At 47.0% G+C, this 23,766-nt stretch overlaps 1 protein-coding gene across 1 annotated transcript in view; it reads right to left on the bottom strand.

Moving 5' to 3' along the window:
• The window catches only part of SIN3B (SIN3 transcription regulator family member B), a 91,486-nt gene that overhangs the window by 35,356 nt on the left and 32,364 nt on the right, over positions 1 to 23,766 (bottom strand). The window contains exons 9-11 of the mRNA XM_069767761.1: positions 5,127 to 5,245; positions 2,174 to 2,384; positions 1,639 to 1,755 (exon numbers count right to left, since the gene is read on the bottom strand). Of these exons, the coding sequence (XP_069623862.1) occupies positions 1,639 to 1,755; positions 2,174 to 2,384; positions 5,127 to 5,245 (447 nt within the window). The remainder of the gene's footprint in view (positions 1 to 1,638; positions 1,756 to 2,173; positions 2,385 to 5,126; positions 5,246 to 23,766) is intronic.

The raw sequence follows: 23,766 nt of genomic DNA, 5'->3' as shown, positions 1-23,766 counted from the left end.
TTAGAAAATCAAAAGCAAGACCCTCTTCCACTGCAGCAGAGCTCCAACCGATCATTTACTGAGCACAGGTGAAAATGTAAACTAGGATTGGGTGCATTATATGACCAGGCGACAAAACTTTTGTCTTGCCAAAATCTGACCATTCTGTGTCTATTAGTTAATGCATTGATGCCAATTTATTTTCTTAACCTAAACCACATTTCGGAGGGTTACAGCTTTCAAAAGAATAATTTATACAACCAATGGATGAATTTAACGCCAGGTTATAAGCTTTTATTTACATAACATGGATAAGCGACATAACTTCTGTCAGGGAGTGTACATATACTACACATGGCCAGATTTCTATGAAGTCTCACACAATCTCCATTACCAGGCGACTCACGTTAGTTTAAAGTAAATATAACGGGGTAATAGTAGTATCTATGTAATCATGGGTTACCCTAAAAACACGAATTTTATTAAATATATCTCTAAAAAGCCAACAACCAATGGCTCACCAAAAACGAAAAACAACACACCGTGAACAAACTAAAGTGGGGGGAATAATCAGCCCTACTGAAACGTCTATGCTGAATGGCTGCCTGTCTGCGGGGGTAGGCACCCTAGGGGAAGCGTTATGGCGCCCCTGCTCCGCGATGGCGGACCCTGGGGTCCCTAGATGAACCCTGATACACCCACGGGTTCCCGCTACCCAGACAATGTTGTACTAAAGGTACCCCTATCCACTATACATAGACCATTCCTATCTCTAGGGAATCCTACACCCCACACTGTGTATATTTAAAAACAACAGGAGAACATGTGACTTAGGCGTCTCGGTAGCAGAATTATAAGTGTATCCCTAATTCTGGATACACTATGACACACAATATATCTAGCTTAAATATTAGCGATCTATTTGGTCTTCGCTCCAAATGCAAAGCTCAATGTCGTGCCCAGTTAGTAAAGTTACATATATACAAAGCAGTTAACCATGTATTCCGGATATATTTAATCAATTGTATCTCAGCTCTTTAATAAAATTGTTTAGCGTAGCTGTCCACCCTGGCATTAACTGTACAGTTCAAGCATTTGTGCCTACATATAATGATAAACAGCACATTACAGAGCTTATTCATGCATTTTACATATATAGTATATTGCAGGAGCTAGAGCCCATTAGGCTGTTTGATACTCATCGTTCAGATGAACTGCCGCCCGCCTGTTGTCTGCTTTAGCCTCTACGCGTTTCGCCTCACTGGCTCATCAGGAGGCTCGATTGCTAATCATGTTTCTCGATAGAGTGTGATAAAGTTGAGTCTCAATAATGTTACCTCTGTTTATAAAGACGGGACACCGGAAGCTCCATTATTCGTTTGTGCTTCCTGTTTTTCGGCAGGGAGCGCGCCCAGGGTAGATTCCCCAGTGTCAGGAGAGAAAGGTTCCGCCTCGATCTTGCCTTATTCTCTCTCTGACCGGCGTCTCCGCTACTTCCGGGAGTGTATGCCTGCCCCCGTCCCCTAGATTGCGCATGCGTCAGCTGGAACGCTGGTTATTCTGCGTTCCTTGGGTTCCCGGATGAATGATATCTCTTGCGGGTGCGCCGGGAATGCCCAGAATGGGCCAGATAGTTTCTATTACGTCCAGGCGACTCACCTCAAACCTTTCATCCTCACAACGGTGAAGCTGCTCTTCATATGGCGTCTTCTTAGAGCTGACAAAAGTGGAGTCTTCAGACCAGGCTGGGAAGGACACCCATGTATCATTTAGAACCTGCAGGAAAGGTAAGAGAAAACCCTCAGTGTCAATTTAGAAGTAGTTAATAGTAGTAAAAGCTAAAGTATAAAAGGTGTTGGTGGTCCAGATTGTAAGATCTCTCAATATCCCAGGTCAAAATGCCTTTACTTCAGGACTACAAATAAAATGTACATTTTTTTGGTCAATATTATGTTCAGTAGTGTAATTTAAAGGAAACCGGTCACTAGATTTCACAATACAATCCATATGCATTAGTAATTAGAGCTCTTACCTAATGAGGCTGGTGTACTTACTTTGGTCTTAGCTTTGATAGAAAGTTCTGAGAAATCCAATCAATAATATATGCAGTTTGTTTTAGAAAATCTGGTGACAGATTCTCATTAATATTTTGTTTGCATGTCAGTGCTTTTGCTAACACATATACATAGCATACCTCTTTGCAGACTGCAGTCCTACCGCTGCATTTTGGCTGCTGATAGGTCTTAGGAAGTGCTCGGTAACTGGAACCAATTCGTTTACAGGAGGCATAGTCAATTTCCCGCCCTATCCCTTCATTGGAACGATCATTGGTTACCGGAGAAGCAAAGGAGAGTTCCTTTACACCCAAAAAAGACTTAAACTGGGCAAACAGTTCTGGAAATTTCCTGTAGAAATACAAAGTACACATTTAAAAAACAATGAGAATCACGCTTTCAATACATGTAATCATTTTAGCCTAGAGACTGGGAAGATTTCTGGGGCCCACAGAACAATCCGTATTTAAGTATTGAACCCCTGCATTCAGGAACCATAATGGTAATAAAACAAATTATTAAGATACACAGCACAAAGCTGTAATCCACAAAATGCCACGCACACCTAAAAAGGTGGATGGCCACATTTACTAATTCCCAGAGACGATGCTTGAACAAGAGGTGGGCACCTTTTTGGATTTGGAGATTAGACAGCCTCGTTCGGAGTCTCAGACTTACTGCTTCGAACAGGGAGATGGTGTGTTACAAAAGCAGGGATGTGCTGCAGAAAGGGAGCAGAGCACCACTGAAACCATTTAGACTCATGGATCCCTAGCAAACAAGGCCTCACTCCGGTCACTTTATATTTTATTTTATGAGCTTGCAGTGTGGAGCTCTCGGCAACTACCGTATATACTCGAGTATAAGCCGAGAATTTCAGCCCATTTTTTTAGGCTGAAATTGCCCCTCTCGGCTTATACCCGAGTCATACCCAGGGGTCGACAGGGGAGGGGGAGCAGCAGCTGTGTAATAATACTCACCTGCTCCTGGTGCGGTCCCTGCAGGTCCCTGGTTCTCCGAGTGCCGGAAGCTTCTTCCTGTAGTGAGCAAAGCGGTCACATGGTACCGCTCATTACAGTAATGAATATGGACTCCACTTCCATAGGGGTGGAGCCGCATATTCATTACTGTAATGAGCAGTACCATGTGAACGCTTAATACAGGAAGAAGCTGCCGGCACCAGAGAACCAGGGACGTCCAGGGACAGCGCCAGGAGCAGGTGAGTATAATGCAGTGCGCGATATTCACCTGTTCCCCATTCCACCGACGGCCGTCGCTGTATCTTCCGCGTCCTCTGCAGTGATGCTCATGTCAGAGGGCGCAATTACGCGATTAGTGTGCGTGCCGCCCTCTGCCTGAACGTCAGTGCAGAGGATGGATAAGACACAGCGGCGGCCGCCGGTGGAACGCGGACCGGTGAATATAGCAAGTGCCGGGGTCCTGAGAGGTGAGTATGTCATTTTTTTTTTTTTTTTTTTTTAATCGCAGCAACAGCATATGGGGCAAATATCTGTATGGGGCCATGTACAGCATTATATGGGGCAAATATCTGTATAGAGCATCTTATGGGGCCATGTGCAGCATTATATGGGGCAAATATCTGTATGGGGCATCTTATGGGGCCATGTGCTGCATTATATGGGGCAAATATCTCTATGGGGTCACGTGCAGCATTATATGGGGCAAATATCTCTATGGAGCATTTTATGGGGCCATAATCAGCATTTATGCAGCACTGTATGGGGCAAATGTCTGTATGGAGCATCTTTTGGGGCCATAATCAGCATTTGTGCAGCATTATATGGGGCATATTTTAAAATGGAGCATCTTATGTGGCCCATCATGAACTGTATGGAGCATCTTATGGGGCCCATCATGAACTGTATGGAGCATCTTATGGGGCCCATCATGAACTGTATGGAGAATTATATGGGGCTCCTGATTCAATATGGATATTCAAAAATACTTAAACTACTGATGTCTCAATTAATTTTACTTTTATTGGTATCTATTTTTATTTTTGAAGCTTACCAGTAGCTTCTGCATGTTCCTCCCTAGGCTTATACTCGAGTCATTACGTTTTCCCAGTTTTTTGTGGCAAAATTAGGGGGATCGGCTTATACTCGAGTCGGCTTATACTCGAGTATATACGGTACTTGTCATTAATCCTGATCGGACGGCCAGAATCGGAGTGCTTACACAAGGCTGTATGCCAGGCAAGGGACAGGTCTGCATAGAATACGTGGTTATTTCTTTTGGATCTCTCTGTAGAGACCATTTCCGAATTTTCCTGAATTATGGCACATATTATGCCCTTCAGAGTATGTATTCTCTATGGTGTCTGTGTCCTGCCCTATGGTCATTTACTTTGTTCTGATTTTCTTGCATTAACTTGTGATTTTCCATTTTTGTAAGAATCCTAGAATCTTTAATTCTAGTAAAGTTACATTCTAGTCAGATTACTGGCGGTGTTACAGGATTTTCCTAATCTGTATGCTCAGACTTGATGCTGCCAGTTTGAAGCCTGACGTCTCCAAGGTCTCGATTTGTCCTTTAATTCATTTATTTCTTCCCCTCATAAAAAAAACCAAAAAAAAACCAAACAAACAGCATTAGAACGGAATCTGTTACCAGGTTTTTGCTACTTCATCTGAGAGCAGCATAATGAAGGAAAAGGGACCCGGATTCCAACAATGTATCACTTAGTTTACTGAGTGCAGCAGATCTGACACAATTACACTTCTTAGATGTAGCAGAGCTCAGAAAGCTAATCCTGCCCACACCACAGCTTTTTATGTATACTGTCTATTGACAGTGAACTGCTTATCAGAGGACGGGGTGTGGTTGGTCTAAGAGGCACGTGAGATCTAGAACAGCAGGGATAATATCCTGGTTATAAAACCTTCATTGTAAGGAAACACATCACCGAATATGTTTTAACCCCTACATTGCATAATGCAGTCTTCAGATTACATAGCAAAAACCTGCTGAGTCAATTTTACCAGATAACAAATCCCAAGTTGAAGCAGGAAACAATATGTACACAGCAATAACACTACGTTTTACAATTCTTATTTATAATGTTATACTTACCCTAAAAAAGGTGTGACGAGCTGCAAAAGCTCCGAGCCAGATACTAACTCCTGGTTAAAAAGAGCGATGCATCGGAGAAAATTTTCATAAACTTCCTGACTCTTCAAAACTCGGCGAACCTTACAGAAAAATGAAAATGTTATAAATACTGCAGGGAACACACTTCAAGCTAAGGTATGCAATAGGATGCTTTGCAAACATTTAAAGGGAATAAACGGACTTAAATTCAGATTGAAAAGAAGATGGTCAAATATTTTTTGTATCTAATGTGTTTTGGGTGTGCCTGTGTTGTAATGATTTTGAGGATAGCCATCTTGCTTTACCTTCTTATCAGTTTATAGATGTGCAGTTACGCGTGCCATAGAAAGCAAACTGTCATTGCTCATTGATTCCTAATGAAAAGTTTTATAGACAAGCTCCGTGCAGAGGTACAAGTATAAGGAGGTGCACGGTGCGTGGCAATTACCTATTAAAGAGGCAGTCCGACCCCACAATTCTCACTTTAAAGCTAATCTGCGCTGTATTGTGATATACAACACCCCTATACATTTTGTTTCTATCTTTCGTTCCTCTGGATTCACTTCATTCCCTGCGGGGGGGTGTGTGACAATACACCTGCTGCAGAACCTCACAATACATCTTCAGCCTCTTTCATATGTATGTGTGAAAGTGTGGCAAGGTCTATTTTCACCATCTATGTGTCAAGTACCACAATAAAATGAACTCAAGAAATTACTGATTTTTATTTTTTATTATAGGGAATCTGTCACCTGAAAAAAAACAATAAACACGATAAACCTGCAGATGTGAGGTTAATCTGCAAATTAATAGCGTTACTAACCTGCCCGAGCCTAGCCAACAGCTTGGGAGGAGAAAATTAACTTGATCGTCACGGCTCTGGAGTGTACAGAGCTCTGACTTACTGCACCCCCAGCCCTGACTGCCAGCCGGCCGGCAATGCAGAGCCTTTGTCAGTCAGGGGGCGCAGTTATAGCAGCAGCTCTGTATTCTCTAAGCAGAGACTAAAACCAGAACACAGACGGGGAAATAAAGTTTTCTCCCCGCAGCGTTCGGCTACGTGCAGGAGCCAGGCAGGTTAGTAACGCTATTAACCTGCAAATTAACCCCATATCTGCAGGTTAAGAGTTTTTTTTCTGGTGACAGTTTCCCTTTAAAGATGTGCAAAAAATGATGCATATAGAGATAGAAAAATGAATAATAGATATCCGACAGACATGTAGCTTCACAACCACATGAGACCACATAAGACATCATAATATGGCACCCTTCAGTGCATGGCATGTGAATCTTATTGTCCAGCTTTGTACTAACCATAGAAATAGAAAACATGATATGTGGGCCCCCCTATTTTTGATAACCAGTGAAGGTAACGCAGACAGCTGTGAACTGAAATTATCAGACTGGAAAGGTCACAGGTTTTTGTGCCCTTACCAGCTCGGAGCCGCCCTAGAAGTGGAGCATCACACTAGATGCGCCAAATCTGCAGCTTTGCCTCAGTTCATCCCAACTGCCCTGGTGCAGAGGCAATCAGGGTAATGGTATTTGGTGTTAGTCAGCTGTGTAGTATCAGCTGGCATCCATCAAGGATGGATGAGAGAGGGCTGGATGAGGGAGGGAGGGAGAGAGAGGGCTGGATGAGGGAGGGAGGGAGAGAGAGGGCTGGATGAGGGAGGGAGGGAGAGAGAGAGAGAGGGCTGGATGAGGGAGGGAGGGAGAGAGAGGGCTGGATGAGGGAGGGAGGGAGAGAGAGGGCTGGATGAAGGAGGGAGGGAGAGAGAGGGCTGGATGAAGGAGGGAGGGAGAGAGAGGGCTGGATGAAGGAGGGAGAGAGAGGGCTGGATGAGGGAGGGAGGGAGAGAGAGGGCTGGATGAGGGAGGGAGGGAGAGAGAGGGCTGGATGAGGGAGGGAGGGAGAGAGGGCTGGATGAGGGAGGGAGGGAGGGAGAGAGAGAGAGGGCTGGATGAGGGAGGGAGGGAGGGAGAGAGAGAGAGAGGGCTGGATGAGGGAGGGAGGAAGAGAGAGGGCTGGATGAGGGAGGGAGGGAGAGAGAGGGCTGGATGAGGGAGGGAGGGAGAGAGAGAGAGGGCTGGATGAGGGAGGGAGGGAGGGAGGGAGAGAGAGGGCTGGATGAGGGAGGGAGGGAGAGGGGGCTGGATGAGGGAGGGAGGGAGAGGGGGCTGGATGAGAGAGGGAGGGAGAGAGGGCTGGATGAGAGAGGGAGGGAGAGAGGGCTGGATGAGGGAGGGAGAGAGAGAGGGCTGGATGAGGGAGGGAGGGAGAGAGAGGGCTGGATGAGGGAGGGAGGGAGGGAGGGAGAGAGAGGGCTGGATGAGGGAGGGAGGGAGAGAGAGGGCTGGATGAGGGAGGGAGGGAGGGAGAGAGAGGGCTGGATGAGGGAGGGAGGGAGAGGGGGCTGGATGAGAGAGGGAGGGAGAGAGGGCTGGATGAGGGAGGGAGGGCTGGATGAGGGAGGGAGGGAGAGAGGGGTCTGGATGAGGGAGGGAGGGAGAGCGAGGGCTGGATGAGGGAGGGAGGGAGGGAGAGGGCTGGATGAGGGAGGGAGAGGGCTGGATGAGGGAGGGAGAGAGGGGTCTGGATGAGGGAGGGAGGGAGGGAGGGAGGGAGAGCGAGGGCTGGATGAGGGAGGGAGGGAGAGAGAGGGCTGTATGAGGAAGGGAGGGAGGGAGAGAGAGGGCTGGATGAGAGAGGGAGGGAGAGAGGGGTCTGGATGAGAGAGGGAGGGAGAGCGAGGGCTGGATGAGAGAGGGAGGGAGAGAGGGCTGGATAAGAGAGGGAGGGAGAGAGGGCTGGATGAGGGAGGGAGAGAGGGCTGGATGAGAGAGGGAGGGAGAGCGAGGGCTGGATGAGGGATGGAGGGAGAGAGAGGGCTGGATGAGGGAGGGAGAGAGAGGGCTGGATGAGAGAGGGAGAGAGGGCTGGATGAGAGAGGGCTGGATGAGAGAGGGAGGGAGAGAGGGGGCTGGATGAGGGAGGGAGGGAGAGAGGGGGCTGGATGAGGGAGGGAGGGAGAGAGGGGGCTGGATGAGGGGAGGAGGGAGAGAGGGCTGGATGAGGGAGGGAGAGAGAGAGGGCTGGATGAGGGAGGGAGAGAGAGGGCTGGATGAGGGAGGGAGAGGGCTGGATGAGAGAGGGAGAGGGCTGGATGAGAGAGGGAGAGGGCTGGATGAGAGAGGGAGAGGGCTGGATGAGAGAGGGAGGGAGAGCGAGGGCTGGATGAGGGAGGGAGGGGGCTGGATGAGGGAAGGAGGGAGAGAGGGCTGGATGAGGGAGGGAGGGAGAGAGGGGGCTGGATGAGGGGAAGGAGGGAGAGAGGGCTGGATGAGGGAGGGAGGGAGAGAGGCTGGATGAGGGAGGGGGAGAGAGGGCTGGATGAGGGAGGGGGAGAGAGGGCTGGATGAGGGAGAGGGAGGGCTGGATGAGGGAGGGGGAGGGCTGGATGAGGGAGGGGGAGGGCTGGATGAGGGAGGGGGAGGGCTGGATGAGGGAGGGGGAGGGCTGGATGAGGGAGGGAGAGCAAGGGCTGGATGAGGGAGGGAGGGAGAGAGAGGGCTGGATGAGGGAGGGAGGGAGGGTGAGAGGGGGTTGGATGAGGGAGGGAGGGCTGGATGAGGGAGGGAGGGCTGGATGAGGGAGGGAGGGAGAGAGGGAGAGAGAGGGCTGGATGAGGGAGGGAGAGGTGGCTGGATGAGGGAAGGAAGGGCGAGGGCTGGATGAGGGAGGGAGAGAGAGGGCTGGATGAGGGAGGGAGGGAGAGAGAGGGCTGGATGAGGGAGGGAGGGAGAGGGCTGGATGAGGGAGGGAGACAGAGGGCTGGATGAGGGAGGGAGAGAGAGGGCTGGATGAGGGAGGGAGGGAGAGAGAGAGAGGGCTGGATGAGGGAGGGAGGGAGGGAGAGGGCTGGATGAGGGAGGGAGAGAGAGGGCTAGATGAGGGAGGGAGGGAGAGAGAGGGCTGGATGAGGGAGGGAGGGAGGGAGAGAGAGGGCTGGGTGAGGGAGGGAGAGAGAGGGCTGGATGAGGGAGGGAGGGAGAGAGAGGGCTGGATGAGGGAGGGAGGGCTGGATGAGGGAGGGAGAGAGGGCTGGATGAGGGAGGGAGGGAGAGGGCTGGATGAGAGAGGGAGGGAGAGAGAGGGCTGGATGAGGGAGGGAGGGAGAGAGAGGGCTGGATGAGGGAGGGAGGGAGAGAGGGCTGGATGAGAGAGGCAGGGAGAGGGGGCTGGATGAGGGAGGGAGAGAGAGGGCTGGATGAGGGGGAGAGAGAGGGCTGGATGAGAGAGAGAGGGAGAGAGAGGGCTGGATGAGGGAGGGAAGGGGCTGGATGAGGGAGGGAGAGAGAGGGCTGGATGAGGGAGGGAGGGAGAGAGGGCTGGATGAGAAAGGGAGGGAGAGAGCGCTGGAGGAGGGAGGGAGGGAGAGAGAGGGCTGGATGAGGGAGGGAGGGAGAGAGGGCTGGATGAGAGAGGGAGGGAGAGGGCTGGATGAGGGAGTGAGGGAGAGAGGGGGTTGGATGAGAGAGGGAGGGAGAGAGAGGGCTGGATGAGGGAGGGAGAGAGGGCTGGATGAGGGAGGGAAGGAGGGATGGATAGTATAAAGGGCCCACATACATTGTGCTCAGCTTGTGCTTATGACGACACGCAATTGTTAATTGGACTCTCCCAGCGAAAGTAATGGCAAACATGTGGTTGCCTACTGCAGTTTCGGCACAGTGGGATTCAGGAGGAGGAACATTTGGATTTAGGAGTGCAGATGTCACTGGATTAGATTTGGAGGGGGTAGGAGCTATGTCACTTTTCCAGAGTCTGACCTACCAGTAAAGTGGGAACCCCCTATATTTCCAGTGACAGATGACGAACCCAAGTGGGCACTGGTTTTATGCAGAATAAGTTAGGATTGTTATCGATAACATTTTGGGGAACATAACATTTTATGATCACTTCCATAATAATAAGGCTGGATCACACTCATGTGTCCCAGCGATCCCAGATTTGTTTAGGTTTTTTATGTCTTGCGCACCACACATTAAAAAAAAGAAAATAATATAGATATACACACGTACATACTCATATATACACACACAGCATAATATATATATACACACATATATGTACACATATATACACACACACATACATACACAGTAAAAGTCATTTTGTCACCAAATTCTGAGAGCTGTAATATTTTTATGTTTTTGAGAACAGAGGTGTATGAGGCCTTATTTTTTGCACAGCTAGTTTTTATGGTACAGTTTTGGTGTACATGTTTTTTGATCACTTTTTTTAAATTTGTTCAGACACAATGAATAAAACCAATAATTTAACAAAAATGTATTTGTTTTTGCACCATCATATTATGAGAGCTGCAACTATTTTTTTCCAAAATGAGCCATGTTGGGGCTTGTTTATGTGTGGGACGTTTTGGCGCTGATATTTTGTTTTTGTTTTTTTAAATATGACCTTTTGATTTTTTTTCTATTCATTTTTTGTGTGTCAGTATGATGAAACAGAAAACATTTTTGGGTGGGTATTTTATTTTACGATGTGTATTATATTTTATGATGTTCACCGTATAGGATATCTTTGCTAGATCACCAAGGCGCATAAAATGGCTAAACTGATTATTCTACATTTAGTTGTTTTTCTTTTTCACACGTATTTAAATTTTTTATTAAGTTCTACTGTGGGACATGTAGAATTTTTACTCTGATCATTTGTCTCAGGCACTGCAGTACTTGAGACCTGTCAGCGAGTCACTGACAGTCTGGGAAAGCCAGGCTTATAGCTGGATCTCACAGGTCACCGTTCCCTGTGGTCATCAGATGATCTCAGGGTCCCATGGCAACAATCGACACCCACGATTACAAATCGCTGAAGGTCGATCCTGCCTAAGGTTTTTTTTTTTTTTCAAACTACCTCTTCCAGAAAATAAATAATAATCTTTATTTTTATATAGCGCTAACCTATTCCGCAGCGCTTTACAGTTTGCACACATTATCATCGCTGTCCCCGATGGGGCTCACAATCTAAATTCCCTATCAGTATGTCTTTGGAATGTGGGAGGAAACCGGAGTACCCGGAGGAAACCCATGCAAACACGGGGAGAACATACAAACTCCTTGCAGATTATGTCCTTGGTGGGATTTCAACCCAAGACTCCAGCGCTGCAAGGCTGCAGTGCTAACCACTGTGCCACCGTGCAGAAAATGAAGTATTTCTCCAAGAAAATTATTAAAATTACACGTTTTGTTATACATGTTTATTTCCTTTGTGTGTATTTGAACAACACACACAAAAAAAGACAAATTGGACATCATTTCTCAAACAACCCCAAAAAGGGGCCAGACAAAATTGTTGGCCCTTTCCAAAACACCAAGGTTACTTACCAGTAGCTGTTTTATTTCCAGAGCTCATGACACCATTCCCAAGAGAGGGATCTGCACAAGAAACCTACTGAAATAGAAGGCCCTTACCTGTCCCCCACATCAGTTGGGTTACAGAGCACGAGAGGAACTCCAAATTAATTATATACACAACCAACACCAAATTCATTATTTCACCCAACTCTAAATACATTCTATAGTGAAAGGGGGGGCAGAATATACAGGTGCTGTCATGGGCTCTCGAAAAAACGGATACTGGTAAGCAACATTGGTGTTTTCCCTGCACCCATGACAGCACACCTGAGAGAATTACAGGGCACTTTCCTACCAAAGTTTAGGTCAGCAAAGGAGGATAAATCTAGTCTATAGTGCTTAAAGGGAAGGTGCCACCAGTTTTCTTGTAGTTTGTTTTTTTGGTGAAATTAAGCTTAAAATAGTAAATAAAATGTATTAATGCAATGTTTGCAAACATTTCTATATGAAAAATATGATATTTTATTACATATATATATACTTACCACTAGGGGGAGCATTTTCCGTTTTAGACCTCAAGCAGCTATAGTAAGACTTACCAGCTTTACGGTTAGCTGGAAAATTGGGGCAGTAACGACTGACATCACCATTTCCCTCCCCTTTCGGGTGGTCTAGTATCCCTGGGGCAGAATGAAGAGCAGCATCACAGGGCAGCGCCATTTTGTGTGTGACTGACCTGTGACCTGCTATCACCAGCAGTTACTGCATCAGAAGCACAGCTTGTTTACAGAGGAGCAGAAGATGGTGGGCTCAGCAGCATGGTGGACTGGAGGAAGAGTGAAGACATGTGGTGTGTATGGAGCAGCATTATCTGTGAGCGGTCTGTGACTCATCCATCAGTAAGATAAGAAGGAGATCCAGGCTGCAGTGAATGGCCAGGCATTGTGGAGGGAGGGGATATACATTGGTATGGCTGAGAGAGACTGATGGGAGAGAGCGAGACATGTAGAATGATGAGTGAGACACATGGTGCGTGATGGGGAGAGAGATACACATGGAATAGCAGGGGTGAGACACATGGAGCGTGATGGGGAGAGAGATACACATGGAATAGCAGGGGTGAGACACGGAGCGTGATGGGGAGAGAGATACACATGGAATAGCAGGGGTGAGACACATGGAGCGTGATGGGGAGAGAGATACACATGGAATAGCAGGGGTGAGACACGGAGCGTGATGGGGAGAGAGATACACATGGAATAGCAGGGGTGAGACACATGGAGCGTGATGGGGAGAGAGATACGAGAGAGATACACATGGAGCAGCAGGCGTGAGACACATGGAGCGTGATGGGAAGAGAATACACATGGAACAGCAGGGGTGAGACAGGTGGAGCGTGATGGGGAGAGAGATACACATGGAACAGCAGGGGTGAGACACTTGGGCTATATGCACACGTTGCGGATTTTTATGCTTTTCCACAGCGTTTTTGGATGCGCAAAATTGCATCAAATCCGCAGTGTAGTGCACCACCAATGTTAGTCAATGGGAAATTGAGAATTGTTGTGCACATGCTGCAGAAAAATACATGCGGATTTGCAGGGTTTATTTTCCGCAGCATGTCAATTCTTTTTGCTGATCTGCAGCGTTTCTGCACCCATTGACTTCCATTGAGTTAGGCAAATTTGCAGCAAAACTGCAGGTTTAAAAATCTGTGGTTTTGCTGCAGAGTTGCGTGCGATAAATGCTGCAGATAGGGAGGAGGAAGAGTGTGTGGGCGGAGACTGAGCTGTGAACATGTGCGTGTGTGCATCTGCGTGTATGTGTGTGCGGGAACAGGGAGTATACTGCTGGTTTATTTTATTTTTTTCAGGAGATCGAGGGCGTTGCATGGATTAGCTGAATAATAAAGATGGGAAACGGTGTAGTGTTTTATTTAATTGAAATACTTTATTGTGGCTGTGTGTGTGTTTATTTAACCCCTTAACAACTATAGGATTAGTAATGGTAGGTGTCTTATTGACGCCTCTCCATTACTAAGACGGCTTGATGTCACCTTACCATACAAAGGTTACATCAACCCCACAAATATTACCCCATATGCCACCGCTACAGGGCAGTGGGAAGAGAGAGGCTAAGTGCCGGAACTGGCGTACCTTAGAGATGCGCCATTTCTGTGGTGGCTGTGAGCTGGTGTTTGTAGCCGGGGAAAGGGGGGGGGGGGGGGAGGGGGCAATATCCATGCCCCCTTCTTAGGCTATTAATATCAGCCCGCAGCTGTCTGCATTGCCTTTTCTGGTTATTAATTATAGGGGAACCCCACATCGTTTTTTTGGGGGTCCCCCTATTTTAATAGCCAGTAAAGGCTAAATATACAGCCGCGGGCTGATATTCATAGCTTGGGAAGATCCATGGGCATTAACCCCTTCCTAGGCTATAAACATCATATAGTTCTCACATAATACTGTCATATAGATCACACATACCGCCAGTGTTCTCATATAATACCGCCATATACTTCTCACATACCGCTATATACTTCTCACATAATACCGCCATATAGATCACACATAATACGGTCACATACATCACACACAACACCATGTAGATCACACATAAAACCATCATATAATTTTCACATAATGCCACATAGATCACACAATCCCACAATATAGTTATCATATAATACAGTCATATTTTTTACATTATTCCACCATACTGATCAAACATAATACCCCCATACAGATCACATATACCGTCATATAGATCACACATAATGCCATAATACAGATCACACATAATACTTGGAGGCATCAAGTGTGGTATATATGGCAGTACTATGTAAAAAATAAATATGGTGGCATCATGTGCGATCTATATGGCCGTATTATGTAATAAATATATATGGCGGTATAATGTGTGGTCTTTATGGGAGTATCATGTGATAAATAGATATGGCGGCATTATGTGTGATCCATATGGCAGTGTGCTGGTCTATGGGGGGGTCACAGAGAAAGCTATATGGTGGAGGGAGCAGGGTGACAGGAGCACAGAGTATTTCAGGAGAGTGATATGACTGCTCTCAAAGATAGCCGGTGATACACTGACAGGTGGTAATCGGGGCCCTGCATTGGAGCACTGTGCCGCCGTGAATATAATGTTTTTTTATTTTTATGCGAATTTGTATGTAATGTATCTTTTTTTTTAAACTGTGAGCACAGGTACCGGCAGATGATACTACTCTCCCATCAAGCATAGCCCAATGGGAGCAGTAGTCTCATCGGTCCGTGCCTGCTTTTTTACCGCAGGTCACAGTCAGCTGCGGAATCACCCTAACATTTGCCAGCATGATCCCGCAGCGCTGTGACCGAAAAAAACGGCGATAGCGTTACCGCAGGTGACAGTCACAGCTGTGGGATGACGCTGATATGTGACAGCATGACCCCCGTAGCTCCTGTTATCGCACGCACTGAGCTGTGTGTGCAATGGGGAAAGACATGCAGGGGGAGAGGAGTGCAGGGGGAGAGGATGGCATAGGAAGGAGAGCGACCCATGGGCAGTGAGACATGCAGGGGGGATAGAGACATGCAGGGGGAGAGGAGTGCATAGGAGGGAGAGCGACCCATGGGGAGTGAGACATGCAGGGGGGGAGAGGAGGGAGAGCGACCCATGGGGAAAGACATGCAGGGGGGGGAGAGGAGGGAGAGTGTCATGATAAGGTAATTCAGTACCACAATGGACATTGAGGTCAGAGCACATACAGTGACCTGACAATAACCCAAAAACCTAGAACGAGCTCTGAGACGTGGAAACTCTGCTGACCGCAATCCCTAATCCTCTCCAACACACTAAAGGCAGCCGTGGATTGCGCCTAACGCTCCCTATGCAACTCGACACAGCCTGAGAAACTAGCTAGCCTGAAGATAGAAAATAAGCCTACCTTGCCTCAGAGAAATACCCCAAAGGAAAAGGCAGCCCCCACATATAATGACTGTGAGTAAAGATGAAAAGACAAACGTAGAGATGAAATAGATTTAGCAAAGTGAGGCCCGACTTTCTGAACAGAGCGAGGATAGGAAAGGTAACTTTGCGGTCAACACAAAACCCTACAAAACCCACGCAAAGGGGGCAAAAAGACCCTCCGTACCGAACTAACGGCACGGAGGTACACCCTCTGCGTCCCAGAGCTCCCAGCAAGCAGGAAAAAACAAATAGACAAGCTGGACAGAAAAAAACAGCAAACAAAATAGCAAAGCGGAACTTAGCTATGCAGAGCAGCAGGCCACAGGAATGATCCAGGAGGAAACAGGTCCAATACTAGAACATTGACTGGAGGCCAGGATCAAAGCACTAGGTGGAGTTAAATAGAGCAGCACCTAACGACTTCACCCCATACCTGAGGAAGGAAACTCAGAAGCCGCAGTACCACTTTCCTCCACCAACGGAAGCTCACAGAGAGAATCAGCCGAAGTACCACTTGTGACCACAGGCGGGAGCTCTGCCACAGAATTCACAACAGGAGAGCGACCCATGGGGAGAGACATGCAGGGGGAGAGGAGTGCATAGGAGTGAGAGCGACCCATGGGGAGTGAGATATGCAGGGGGAGAGGAGGGAGAGCGACCCATGGGGAGAGAGACATGCAGGGGGAGAGGAGTGCATAGGAGTGAGAGCGACCCATGGGGCGCAAGACATGCAGGGGGGGGAGAGGAGGGAGAGCGACCCATGGGGAAAGACATGCAGGGGGGGGAGAGGAGGGAGAGTGTCATGATAAGGTAATTCAGTACCACAATGGACATTGAGGTCAGAGCACATACAGTGACCTGACAATAACCCAAAAACCTAGAACGAGCTCTGAGACGTGGAAACTCTGCTGACCGCAATCCCTAATCCTCTCCAACACACTAAAGGCAGCCGTGGATTGCGCCTAACGCTCCCTATGCAACTCGACACAGCCTGAGAAACTAGCTAGCCTGAAGATAGAAAATAAGCCTACCTTGCCTCAGAGAAATACCCCAAAGGAAAAGGCAGCCCCCACATATAATGACTGAGTAAAGATGAAAAGACAAACGTAGAGATGAAATAGATTTAGCAAAGTGAGGCCCGACTTTCTGAACAGAGCGAGGATAGGAAAGGTAACTTTGCGGTCAACACAAAACCCTACAAAACCCACGCAAAGGGGGCAAAAAGACCCTCCGTACCGAACTAACGGCACGGAGGTACACCCTCTGCGTCCCAGAGCTCCCAGCAAGCAGGAAAAAACAAATAGACAAGCTGGACAGAAAAAAACAGCAAACAAAATAGCAAAGCGGAACTTAGCTATGCAGAGCAGCAGGCCACAGGAATGATCCAGGAGGAAACAGGTCCAATACTAGAACATTGACTGGAGGCCAGGATCAAAGCACTAGGTGGAGTTAAATAGAGCAGCACCTAACGACTTCACCCCATACCTGAGGAAGGAAACTCAGAAGCCGCAGTACCACTTTCCTCCACCAACGGAAGCTCACAGAGAGAATCAGCCGAAGTACCACTTGTGACCACAGGCGGGAGCTCTGCCACAGAATTCACAACAGGAGAGCGACCCATGGGGAGAGACATGCAGGGGGAGAGGAGTGCATAGGAGTGAGAGCGACCCATGGGGAGTGAGATATGCAGGGGGAGAGGAGGGAGAGCGACCCATGGGGAGAGAGACATGCAGGGGGAGAGGAGTGCATAGGAGTGAGAGCGACCCATGGGGCGTAAGACATGCAGGGGGGAGAGGAGGGAGAGCGACCCAATGGGAGAGAGACATGCAGGGGGAGAGGAGTGCATAGGAGCAAGAGCGAACAGACACAGGGGGATGCAGAGCACACAAGGGGAGAGAGACAGACAGCACCCATGGGGAAAGACAGTGACCTCCATAGTCACAGAGGGAGATATATGGGGGAAGGAACATGGTGACTGCAGCATAGAGTATTTCAGGAAAGCAGTGTGCTGTTCTATGGGGGGGTCATAGTGGAGCTATATGGGGGAAGGAGCAGGGTGACAGGAGCACAGAGTATTTCAGGAGCGCAGTGTGCTGGTCTATGGAAAATCACAGAAGAGATATATGGGGGAAGGATATATGATCCCTGCTGTGGGCATGCTATTTCTCTCCCGTTTTGTGAATAACATTCTTGCCATCCCCCTTCCCCACCTTAACCACTGTCCTGTCAGCTGTCCTGCTCTCTCTCCAGGTGTCACCTCCCTCTCTGCAGGCTGTGAATGCAGGATCACTGGGACTGTGTGAGTGAGGAGGCGGAGACAGAGAAGGACGCAGGGCAGCGTGTAAGAGCAGAGATGTCTGCCCAGGACGTGCAGTGCCTGGAGTACAGGACAGAGGAGCAGGGAGGTAAATCACCTGCACTCCCCACTCTCCATCCTCCGGCTCCAGTGAGCCATTCTTCTGTCCTGCGATAGAGAGTAAGTGGAGCTCGCCAGATAGCACTGGGCTATAATAAAATGGCAGCCAGTCACACCTACAGCAGTGAGTTGTGCAGCCCACAGAGGCATGCCCAGCTTACTGCTAATGCAGCTGCAATGATAAAGATAGGAGATAATAGACCGCTGCTGACCCTATGACCAAAGGGTGCCGTATTATGACACAGATAGTGTCGTGCTACTGCTGTGAACACAAGAGGTCAGCCCTCAGTGCCTTCTTTAAAGTCATATAACACACGAAATACGTTTCACGTGCATTCAAAACTTGGTTATAACAGCATGTTATGCTACATTACAGTGATTTATTAATGATCTACAAACGCGATACCTTCCCTTTAAAGTTGTGGCCTTACAAATCTGGTCAATAGATACCTCCGCCTTTTCTGCCCATGAGGTTGCGACCATTCTGGTGGAATGGGCTTTGATGCCCTCTGGAACTGGCACATCACTATAGGAGTAAGCTAAACTAATAGAATCTCAAATGCACCTTGCTATAGTACTTTTTGATACCTTACACCAGGGGTGGGGAATCTTTTTTTCTGGCAAGGGCTATTTGGATATTTATACCATCCTTCGGGGGCAGTACAAACTCCGCCCACAAAGTACATCCTGACTGGCACTGGTGTTAGGATGTAATCTTTCACTGCATGCCCTTCAATGTTCAGTAGTGAACACTGCATGCAGGTGCTAGCAGAGCAATAAGAAATGAATGAGCTTGTGGCCATCAAAATACAGCTCCCAGCCCAAGAATGCGGTACCTGAGAATCTGCCCGAGGGCCTGATAAAAGGTCATCGAGGGCCGTAAATAGCTCGGGGGCCTGAGGTTCCCCACCACTGCCTTACACCATTTCTTGTTGCCCTGAAAGGCTACAAACAAGGATTGGCTCTCTCCACTGACTAGAAACAGACATCTTTTCTATCAACATCCTTCTGACAGCGAGACTGAAGTTTTTCCTCTCCTGTGTTTTCAGGACTATTACAAAAGGCAGGCAGGATGATCTCCTGACTTCTATGGAACCTCAATGCTACCATATTATGGTCTTCAGTAAGATACTGAAAATGATAATTCTTGTAATGGTTCAAATTGATTTTTTGTTAACTTCTCCAGCACCAAGTTTAGTGGGAACCCTTGCAATGGGACTGGTCAGGATCTGTTGCAGGATCTTATGAACCTCGATATCCACCTGCTAGCTGCCAGATTACAATCGTATAAAGCACCCAGGGCTGAAATTTGAACCTTGAAGGTATTAGTACATAGTCCAAGCTCTAAATGCCTTTGGACAAGTTCTAGAAAGAGTTTAACTTAAACCTTCCCCACTAATTTCTTGCCTGAAAAATGGTTGTTAGTTGTTGTTGTTTACTCTTCAATATGGCTGAGACTAATCCTGGAGAACCCTTTTTGACTGAATAGTGCCCTTTTAATTTCTGGGATCTCCAGCAGGATCTATGGATCGGACACACACACATTAACCTCATTAAAAGGAAAACCATGTTCTTTTTGGCCAAAATGTAGCCATCAAAATCACTCTTGCCTTGTATACCTATATGTTGTCTGTGGGGACTGGGTCTGCTATAAGATCTATTGGGGGAAGTGGGAGGGACTTATCCCCGACTTGCAAGAAAAGGAATGGGAAGAGATTCTAGAGTCTCCACTCAGGGTGTCCCCATCGATTATTAACAGGATGACCCAGTTATATATAATATACCAATCATATTTGACTCCGATATGACTTTTTAAGCTGGGTCGACTTCAATCATCAGAATGCTTACGTTGTCATTCATCAGAAGCAGATTTCATCCACATGATGTGGAAGTGCCCCATCATCCTTCAATATAGGAAAGAGGTGACATCATTATCAACGTCCCTGTTGTCAGCTCCTGTTCCTCTTGAGCCACTAATTAATTTGTTTGGGCACGGAAGGTATTGGCATTACGGTGGATGGGGGGGGGTTCATGTCCTTCCCTCAGAACCTGGATTGAACTGGTGAACTCTGTTATCCCACACGAACGTACATTATATCAGAATAGAGGATGTCCAGGTAAATTTGATAAAATCTGGAACAGGTGGAATTCCTCTCACCTTACTCTATAAATTCATAGTTAATTGGTATCAGTGTAAAGAGTTGGATTTCTGAAGACATCGCACACAGGAAAATATAATGCTCAATATCAATCGGCGGAATGGTAGTTACCATAGATATAGTTGTAGCTTAGGAACTTTAAATTCTCATGGTTCTATGTTCTCGCTTACATGGTTCACATGAAGTAAATGATTTGATATGCACAACTTGTTGTCTTTTGGAAATTCCATAATTATAAACATCATCTTGGATATAATTAAGAATATACGTTCTACTTTATACCTAACAATGCATACAATATACATGTTCTATATTGAATGTAACAATAATATGTACAAATGTGTATATTGCATACTTTTATTTTGTGGTTAATAAACAATTTAAAAAAAAAACAAAAACAAAAAAAACCACTCTTGCCTAATCCTCCATGATCTTCCTCAAAATTGCTGGGATCATGACAATCGGAGGAAAGGCATATGTCATCTTGAAATGCCAAGGGATCTGAAGGGCATCTACTGCATGAGGGCCTTCTTTTGGATTCAGTGAACAGAACCTCTCCACTCTCCTGTTCTCCTTGTTGACAAAAACCTCTGGCAGTCCACGCAAGTCTACTAACTGCTGAAATACCTTGGAATTTAGTGTCCATTCTCCTTGCTTCAGTCTGTTGAGACTTAAGTCTGTTCTGGTGTTCTCTATCCCCTTTATATATAATGCTGTTTGGAATAGAAGGCCTTTTTTCTGCCAGTTGGAAAAGATTTTTTACCGCTTTCATTAGTGAGTGGGACCTCGATCCCCCCCCTGGTGACTGACATACGCCACTGTAGCAAGATTGGCATGATGAGAACGTGGCGACCAAGGAGGGAAGAAACCCCTTTCAGCACTTTTTCTACTGCCCACAACTTCAAGTTCAAAGACTGACATCTCTCGCAAACCGACCAAGAACCCTGAATTGCCTGATCTCTCTCAGATGTGCCCCCCAACCTGACTTGCTTGCATCCGTGGTAGTAATAATGTCACTTACCGGTGTCATCAATGGGACACCTGAAGACAGGTTTGTTTAGTCTATCCACCATAAGAGGGAACTTCTGGTTACAGAAGAATGTTTCCCCCTTCATCGCCGAGATACAGGATGTCAGAGTCCCTAACAAGGACACTGCCTTCCTCAAAGTAATTTACAGAATGTCCTTTGCTGTTGAGGCTAGGGATACCATCTGGTCTTTCTTCCCTTCGAGTAAAAGGCAAGTTTGTAACTCGAAATCTAGAATGAGACCAAAAAAAGACAATTTTTCCCGTCAGTTTTGACTTGTGTGCATTTACAATCCAGCACAGCTCTTAAGATGATCCTGACTTCTTTCCTAGGGGTCTTATCCCTCAGTTGTGCTTCTTTTTGCTGCAACCGGATGATTAGGGAACGAGCAATACAGGTTTCTGCAATTGCTGGTTTCAAATCTCCCCCGCTGCAGCTTTTCACGTGTGCCTCAAATACCACTCTGCCTTCTTGTCCAGCGGGTCTCTTAAAATGCCAGTATCCTCAAATGGTAGGGCTGATCTTTTAGGATTTGGACACCGTCATGTCTATTCTGAGGACTCTATCGCACATCTCTGTATCCTGCTCTTCAACAGGATATCTCTTGAAGATGAGGGTAGGGGTCCCATTTTTTTCTGGTTTCTTCCATTCCATGTTAATAAACGTGTTAATAAAATTTTGCTATTAACAGGAAAGGTACAATTCTTCCTTTGCTCCAAACATTACATCTTCTAGGAATTTAGGAATTTTTCCTCTTTAAAGCCCATAGTTGATTTTATGTTGTTAATCCGTCCGTATCCTCTACTGGAAAACATGATCTTTCCCCTATCACTAGAGGAAGAAAGTGGCAGCACTCACCGATCTTCAAAGCAGGTTAATCTTTATTGCTTTCAAATCTTCACGGCTCAGGGGTGCACATAACAACGGAGTGTACCAGCGAGATTTATGCTGCAGGCACGCCTCCTCCCAGTCCCACTCTGCCCATTCACAGTACGAGTAACTAAAACCAGCTAAAAACAATACACAACAATTCAAAAAGTGAACGCTATGTGTAGCGTATACTAAACCCAGTATTTGAAGCATTATGAAACAAAATTATGTATCATTAGATCAAATCATTATCGGACGACTGTTCAGCTCTATCTGACCTGACTTTCTCATATAACATTAGGATGCTAGCCCACACTAACTATTAGGTACATTACACCGACATTACTAACATCCGAAAAAAACTTACAACATAACTCATTTTGAGAGAAAACGAAACTGCGTTCATATTAATGCATTATACGGAGGGAGTACGGATAACCTGGTCACAAAATTATCGACATGTCTACCTTATCATTTAAGCCTGCGGGCCCCATAGCTCCTGTCCGCATTATCCATCTTGCTTCCCTTCTTAGTAATAAATTATGGAGGTCACCCCCTCTTCTAGATGGTATACTTTCTCTATGCCAGCAAATGTCATCACCCTAGGATTCCCCCCATGCACCTCCTGTATGTGGCTAATCAACCTTGGAACACCCTTACCCGATGTTATAGACTTACCCGATGTTATGATCTTAACCCTATGTCACTTATCTGACGAAGATCCGGATTCATATTCTCTTTCTAAAACCTGTAAAATATCAGACTCAGAAGAAATTTCCCTAGATTTCTTCTTCCCTTTTCTCAGAGTTTTAAGGGAGTCTTCCACCTCTGCTCTGATGACAGATTTAAGGTTTGAGGCAAAGTCAGGAGTTCTCTCTAATCTTTTTCTATATACAGGTTGAAGAGAGTCATTTCTGACAGTCACCTGTTAGCGGGATTTTACACAGTGCATATTCTCTATGATTTCTTTTGGCACTGGCTTTTCTAGGTCTTCCCTAGTGACCAAACAAAAATGCAGGGCCCTATAAAACTGGTGAACATTCACGTAGATCACTCACCACCCACTGTCATTCCAAAGGCACCATTTCGGAGGCTGTTCAGAAATACAAAAATTATCTTTTTTGGACACCAGGGAGTCCTGAGTTGGTCTGCTGGGTCTGATGCCACTCCTGTCGCTTGAACGGCTGCCCCCCACCATGTCCACGCTGTTGAGGCTGCTGCTGATCCTCCATGATAACCAGGAAGGAGAGCAGGAGCACAAGCGCTCTGCCTGTGGTCAGACCTCATTTTGAATGAGGGACCACACGTCGTCTCCTCCCTGTACACACCTTTCGGCCTCTTACTTCTGGTCACCTGTCAATCTGCAAGATTCCTAAGGGAGCAACTTCTCCCAGCGCACCCTGCTGTAGCGACGCCAGCAAAGTGCGCCACCATCTTCTACAGCACGCCTATTCCCAGCGTGCCTTGCATCAGTGACGTCAGGGTAACACACCGTGGTCATCTTCCCGTGCGCCCTTTTCACATTATCTTCACCGCCACCTGCATGAAGGAGCCCACACTGGACCAGCGGACGGAGTTTCCAGTACCTGAAGGCCAGCGTTGCAGGCACACAGTCGCTTTTCCAGACACCGGGACAGTCCTGGGAAATTGTCTCTTTAAAAGCCTTGCTTTCAGCATCAGGTTCCCATAAAGGACAGCAAACGAACTGATTTGGGTAAGGCTACTTTCACACTAGCGTCGGAATCTCCCCATCGCAATGCGTCGGGCCGAGATTCCGACGCTAGCGTTTGATGCGCCACACAACGGGTGCAG

The sequence above is a fragment of the Ranitomeya imitator genome, chromosome 1 (genome assembly GCF_032444005.1).
Source record: "Ranitomeya imitator isolate aRanImi1 chromosome 1, aRanImi1.pri, whole genome shotgun sequence".
NCBI classification, from domain to species: Eukaryota; Metazoa; Chordata; class Amphibia; order Anura; family Dendrobatidae; genus Ranitomeya; species Ranitomeya imitator.
The sequence above is the reverse complement of the archived record's forward strand: the minus strand, read 5'-3'. Positions and strand labels throughout refer to the sequence as shown.